We start from the raw sequence: 6,837 nt of genomic DNA, 5'->3' as shown, positions 1-6,837 counted from the left end.
TGTAAGGTTATGTAGTACACTAGAAGTATTACAAAGCCAATAGGTTTATAGCTTAGTTGGTTAGAGTGATATACTAGATGTTTTATGAAGCCAATAGGCTTATTATCTCAGTTGGTTAGAGCGTCGTGCTAATGGCGCGAAGGTCGCAAGTTTGAGACCCGCATGAGCTATTTTTTTTTCAAATTTCTTAGTTTATTAGAAGTTACAAATTGAATGATTTTTTTAAAATGGTAATACACAAAAAGTATTATATTATAAATGCATAGGTTATAGGCCCGAAATTTGCATGGACTATTTTTTTTTTTCAATTTCTTAGTTTATTAGAAGTTATAAATTGAAATGATTTTGTTAAAATGTAAAGCTCTGTAGTACACTAGAAGTATTACAAAGCCAATAGGCTTATTAGCTCAATTGGTTAGATCGCTACACTAGAAGTTTTACAAAGCCAATAGGCTTATTAGCTCAGTTGGTTAGAATGTCGTGTTAATAATGTGAAGGTCGCAGGTTCAAAACCTGCATGATCAATTTCTTCTAGTTTCTTAGTTTATTTGAAGTTACAAATTGAAATGATTTTTTTAAAATGGTAAGCCAATATGCTTATTGCTGCAAATTCGAGACCTACATAAGCCATTTTTCTCCAATTTCTTAATTTATTAGAAGTTACAAATTGAAATGATTTTGTTTACCAAATGGTGATACACAAAAAGTATTATATCATAAATGCCTACGTTGTAGGCTCGAGATTTGCATGGACTATTTTTTTTTTCTTTCAATTTCTTAGTTTATTAGAAGTTATAACTTGAAATGATTTTGTTAAAATGTAAGGTTCTGTGGTACACTAGAAGTATTACAAAGCCAATAGGCTTATTAACTTAGTTAGTTAGAGTGCTACACTAGAAGTTTTATAAAGCCAATAGGCTTATTAGCTCAATTGGTTAGAGCGTCGTGCTAATAATGCGAAGTCGTAGGTTCGAGATCAACATGGACCATGTTTTTTCAATTTCTTAGTTTATTATAAGTTACAAATTGAAATGATTTTGTTAAAATGTAAAGTACTATAGTACACTAGAAGTATTACAAAGCCAGTAGGCAAAGTTAATAAGCTTATTAGTTTAGTTGGTTAGAGCGTCATGCTAATAATGTGAATTCTTTGGTTCAAGATATGCCTGGGCCATTTTTTCAATTTCTAAGTTTATAAAAAGTTACAAATTGAAATGAGTTTTTTAAAATGTAAAGTTTTGTAATATATAAAAAGTATTAATTACATTATAATGAGAATTTAATAAGCCAACTCGCCCATTAGCTTAGTTGGTTAGAGCATCATTCTAATGATTCAAAGGTTGTAGCTTTTGAGACTTGCATTAGATTTTTAATAAAAATTGATATACTTTTCAAAGAAAGAAAGCTCAAGATTGAAGAACAAAGACAAAGTTTCATGCTTCCACATTCTCCCAACAATAGTTTGGTCATATGATATCATTCTGAAACCTCCCAAAGGCCACCCCATAAGCTCTCCTCCTCCTCCACGGCGTCGGCGACGATCACAAAATCTTGATACACCATCGACAAGTAGCTTTGTTCATCCTCCATGGCTGCTGGCTCTGTGAAAAGCATGGCTAAGTCATTGTCTCTTTCATATGGTTTCATCAGCTCCTTCACATGTTCTTCAGAGGTAGTAATTGGTGGCAATGTTTTGTTATTGTCTGTTTTTGGGGCAATTATTTCAGCCTTTCTTTTTGGCTTCATCTTCTTAAAATGGGTTCTCCAATAGTTTTTTATTTCATTGTCTGTTCTTCCTGGTAAATATCTCGCTATGGTTGACCATCTATAAAGAATATTTAAAATTGGGTAGACAAAGAATAATAATACTTAAATGATCTTCTTCGATAACAACATTATTTCATATTTTAGAATTTAGAATTTTGAAATTTATGTTCGTAATTTTCTCTCAATTTCTTTGTTGTATATATACAATTTTTATCTTTATTAGAGAAACATCTAAATGTTAATAAATTTTTTATTTTTTTATAAATTTAAAAAACAAAAAACAAAGTCCCGTTTGGTAATCACTTGATTCTTGATTTTTCGTTTGAAAATTATGTCTATAGATGCTACTTCCACCTACAAATTTCTTCATTTGTCATTTACTTTTAACAAATTTTTAGAAATCTACTTTTATTTTTGGATTTTGGCTAAGAATTCAACCATTCTACTTAAGAAAAATGCAAATCACTGTAAAAAAAAAAAAAAAGGAGAGAAAATGGGCTTCATTTTAAAAAACACAAATACAAAATGGTTACCAAACGGGACTTTAATGATTATCGAAGAGATTTGAGATAGGCAAGGAGAGAGATCTTTACTTGTTACCCCAAAGAGCATGAAGTTCTATGACAATGCCTTCCTCTTGAGGAGTGAAATGACCTCTCTTGAGACCAGGTCTAAGATAATTCACCCATCTCAATCTACAACTTTTTCCCGTCCTATTCAATCCTGTAAAAATAAATCAAATTACTTTACGTTATTATAGTCTAACGTATATATATAAAATTTCACCTAATCTAAGCATAGTTTAATAAACATATACTCATTTAATATATTTCTCGACGTAGCCAATTATAAAAATCAAACTTACTTGAATATAGTTCAACTGATTAAGACATTATAACGCAAAAACAAAACAAAACATGTTGGCTCATTAAAATCATAACTGACGAAGAAAAAAAAAAGAATTTTTACCTGAACCAATGGCAACAGAAGTCCACCTTCCTTCCCCATGCACCTTCACATATTCACACAACAACTTGTCTTCCTCAACAGTCCAAGGTCCCTTCCTCCATTCTTGTACTTCTTTTCCATCCATTTTTATTCATGTGTGTCTTCTTCTTGCCTTTTAACTTCTATTTATATATATATATAAAAGAGGAGTTTTAATATAATCCAAATTTGTCATTCTTCTCTCCTAGGCTTGTCTACAAATATATTATTATTATTATTATTATTATATTTGTATCTTTTTATCACCCAATTAGAATCTAACATGTGTGGGTTCCTTGTGTTTTCCAAAACAAAATTAAAAATATTTTATATAGTTTAGTTTTAAATTAGTAAAGAAAATGATTATTATGATGGTGTAAGTGAAGACATGGTCTTAATTAGAAAGAAAAATACATATCCATATGGAAGATCACTTAAATATATATTGGAAGTACTACATATTCAAGAGATACTATAATTTATATGTTTGGTCCAAGTTTAAAATTTTTGAGTCTATTATGTTATTTAACATGGTCTAACATTTGAGATGAGGAATAATTTAAATTAAAGGTGATTATAAAAAAAAATATATGATAGATGTATGACATAGTTTATTTTCTTGTTTTTGTGTTAGTATATGTATTTTATTTGAGATGAATAATATTAAAAATAAAGTAGATTTATTAAGTCTTTAAATACAAGTTGTTATATTAAGTAAGAATGTTTTCCACAATTTCATGTCACATTTTGATTGAAATCTGTCTTGCATGCTAAGTCTCGTTTTGTAATCATTTTATTTTTATTTTTATTTTTAAAAATTAGGGTGAAAATTAAGTCTATGGACACTACTTCCACCTTAAATTTTTTCTTTTCTTATCTACTTTTCACACATAGTTTAAAAAATCAAGTCAAATTTTGAGAACTAAAAAAGTAGCTTTCAAAAAGGTTGTTTTTGTTTTTAGAATTTGGGTAAGAATTCAACTACTGTACTTAAGAATGATGTAAATCATGGTAAGAAATGTAGATAAAATAGACTTAATTTTAAGAAAAAAAAAAAAAAACAAATGGTTACTAAATGGACTCTAACAAATTCGTTTTTAGTTTTTATTATAAAAAGGGCTAAAACTAATGGGATTGCAAAATCACATTAAATCTTAACCAAATTTCAAAGGGGAAGAAACAAACAAAAATGCAAATTCATTCAAACACATTCACACATAATGGAAAAAAAAATTACATTCTCTCTTGAAATTAATGTGAGCTTAATTTGCTAATAAAGGCACTAACTTAAATAATTGTACTTTTGTGGGTCTCATAAAAAAGGTAAATGACAGCACAAATCCATTTTTAGTTTAAATTCAACCACAAAAATGGCAAAGTGGGTTGTTGATGTTTCACTGAAAATAGCTTCCAATCCAATAGAATTGCACCAACTGTTATGTTTGATTTTGATGCACGATATATATATAATCCCTTGAAGATTCTTTCTTTTTCAAGAAATTAAAGGACCTTATTTTATAAGCACAAAAGAAAGTTCTGGTTCTTAGGGTACTAATTATGGCAATGGAGCACATAAAATATTGTGCACAAGAAGGCCAAATTCCATTAGTTAGCTTGCTAACAGCTGGCCTTTCAATTGTGTGTTGAATAGAGAAACAACCTTTTTTTAGTGCTTGGGCATTGCTTAATTGGCTAAATTATTCTTTTCCCATTAGTTTATTTGTGGTAATATGCATCTATTTATAGGTAGTGATGATAACATTATATTCTATTTAAAGGAAGCCAAAAAGATAAGTGTGAGAATTTGGAGATCATTTGAGATAATATGAGTGGCAATGGCCCCTTAGATTATTTTGATTTGAGTTTGATAGATTCTTTTGGAAAGATATGTATAATAATATGGTATTTTTTTTTCATACAAAGAAAAGTAGAGAAATAACTATATGGTATAGAGAATGTAATGAAATAAAACACCAAATAGTTTTAGTGGTGTCAGATTGAAGATATAATAAAAGGAAAAAATCCTAAGATCTTGAGAGTTAAGATGCTCGAACGCTCTAAAAAAGAGGCAAAATTAATATAATAGTAATGAGAAAGGAGTAGACTAGGGGTCCAAGAAGACCAAGTGATTTTACTTCCCTTACAATACCACAAATCATGAATATTGGTTTCATAATCCTGATGACACAAACTATATATTCTGTTGAGCAAAATCTGGCGACTTGCAAGAATCTCACATGCGGGAAGCGTGTTAAGAGAGACTCTCCATAGGTAGATACCACAATGAATTCCACATCTTATTCATTTGGAGGATAAAGGAGGATGAGACAACAAGAACAATTGATTGAGCCACTTTGTAAATGTTGGAAATGACTTTTGGCTTAGGCCCATAACAAAAGTTAAGAGAGTGAGAGAGTTTTGTCCCACATTGGAAAATTTAGCAATGCCTAAAGGGTATAAATACCAAAGCATACTACATATAAGTTGAAAGTGTGTTGGTGGTGGAAGTATAATCCTTTCACAACGAAAAATAACTTAATTTATGTACACATTTTCTTTAGCTAATAATCTTCTCATCTGTTTTTTTCTACACGATCATATAGATGATTGATTAGTTTTTTTTTCTATACGATCATATAGATGATCGCTTAGTTTTTTTTTCTACACGATCATATAGATGATCGCTTACCTTTTTCCTACAGATCGTTTAGACGATCGCTTAACTTTTTCCTACATATCGTTTAGACGTAGACGATCGCTTACCTTTTTCCTACACAATCGTATACTTCACTTAAACGATAAAAAATTTTGTCTATACGATAGACGAGCTTATCTCCCATTTGCTTTGTTGTTGTATACGATCTCTCTTCCTCTTTTCCTCTTTTCCTCTACCAAATCCAAACAAAGTCCACCCTTTGGATTCTCACTCCAAGAATACTGAGGGCTCTGAGTGGTGGTGTCATCTCCGTTTCCTTCTGTTCGTGTGGAGACTGTTCGAGGTAGACGATTGGATTTTAGATTTGCTGTGAAGAAGAAGTCTTCAACTAGTATGATCTCTCGATTTCTTTAGCATTATGATTGCATTTTAGTATGTTTGAATGTACATGTGGTAATTCTGTCACAGTGAATTGGAAAGATCTGCTTTCACTCGTAAGTACTCTTGAATAAAAGTTCCTTCAAATTTCTAGTTTGAGATCAAGAACAAGAGAGAGCCTCTTCTCTCTTCAATCTCAAGTTGCATAACCTCATCTCAGCAGAAATGAGTTGATTTTTATTTAGCATCAACATCTCCTTCAAAGTTATGAGAATTTGACACCAAATACTAATTAAGAAAGTAGAATTATATGGTGTCAAAATGTGGGAGAAACCCACCATGGTTTTGTTTTTCATTTTAAATTAAAACTGAATCTAGAAATTAAAAAGAAAAACCAATTTTCTAATGTATTAATTCAATAATTAATACCATATAAAATTCATTTTCTAAATTGATTTTACATTAAAATCAATGTAATTTTGGAATTACAATTTTTAAATTAATTTAAATAATTAATTAAATGATTTAATTAATTAATAATTTAATATCCAATATTAAATTACTAAATCACCAATTCCACAAACATGAATCCTTATTCATGTAATTAAATATTTAAATCATACTTAAACATTATCTAATTCTCCAATTTCATTTAATAAGATAATTGAACGTGTAATTATATCATATATAATTACTGATTCCCTTAATTCGAATTTGAACGTTTCGAATTCTCTCATCACGCTATTCTAAGGTTTAGTCATTTTTGAACTAGTAAGGGGACCTAATGGACCTACAGATCATAGGCTCCAACGATCTAAGATTAACCAACTAAACTCTTTAACCTAATTAACCAACATTCATTAATTACCGGGTCACTCCACTAAAGCCCAATAGTTGCATTCCCCTCAGTGTAGATATATTTATGTCCTCTCGATATAACCATAATTAGCAAGTCAAGTTGTTCGTAATAACGGCTGGGTCAAAAGCTATTTCACCCCCGAGATTATATCTTGTTCTTTAAGTTCCATTGATCCTCTAATGAATAATTG

General features: G+C 30.0%; 1 protein-coding gene across 2 annotated transcripts; it reads right to left on the bottom strand.

Annotated features, from left to right (window-relative positions):
* Window positions 1-1,340: 1,340 nt before the first annotated feature.
* Window positions 1,341-2,894, bottom strand: LOC120079073 (transcription factor MYB59-like). Of its 2 annotated transcripts, none has more exons than XM_039033265.2 (3): window positions 2,737-2,894; window positions 2,361-2,490; window positions 1,341-1,825 (listed from the first exon to the last, which is right to left on the bottom strand). In XM_039033265.2, the coding sequence occupies exons 1-3, from the start codon at window positions 2,858-2,860 to the stop codon at window positions 1,477-1,479; spliced, it is 603 nt and encodes a 200-aa protein (XP_038889193.1). In that variant the 5' UTR covers window positions 2,861-2,894; the 3' UTR covers window positions 1,341-1,476. The 2 variants fall into 2 exon arrangements, with proteins under 2 accessions (XP_038889193.1, XP_090170993.1); XM_090314867.1 differs by having other exon boundaries at window positions 1,341-1,601; window positions 2,368-2,490.
* Window positions 2,895-6,837: the final 3,943 nt, after the last annotated feature.

Source organism: Benincasa hispida, chromosome 6 (genome assembly GCF_027475165.1).
Source record: "Benincasa hispida cultivar pf3 chromosome 6, pf3_genome.v1.1, whole genome shotgun sequence".
NCBI lineage: Eukaryota > Viridiplantae > Streptophyta > Magnoliopsida > Cucurbitales > Cucurbitaceae > Benincasa > Benincasa hispida.
Note: the sequence above shows the minus strand (reverse complement) of the source record. Positions and strands in the feature narration are given on the sequence as shown.

Coding starts and splice junctions, on each gene's coding strand:
- LOC120079073 (XM_039033265.2), bottom strand. CDS start 2,860: ATGGATGGAAAAGAAGTACAAGAATGGAGGAAGGGACCTTGGACTGTT. Junction 2,491..2,736: donor TTCTGTTGCCATTGGTTCAG/GTAAAAATTCTT, acceptor TTATTTTTACAG/GATTGAATAGGACGGGAAAA. Junction 1,826..2,360: donor CATGCTCTTTGGGGTAACAA/GTAAAGATCTCT, acceptor TATTCTTTATAG/ATGGTCAACCATAGCGAGAT.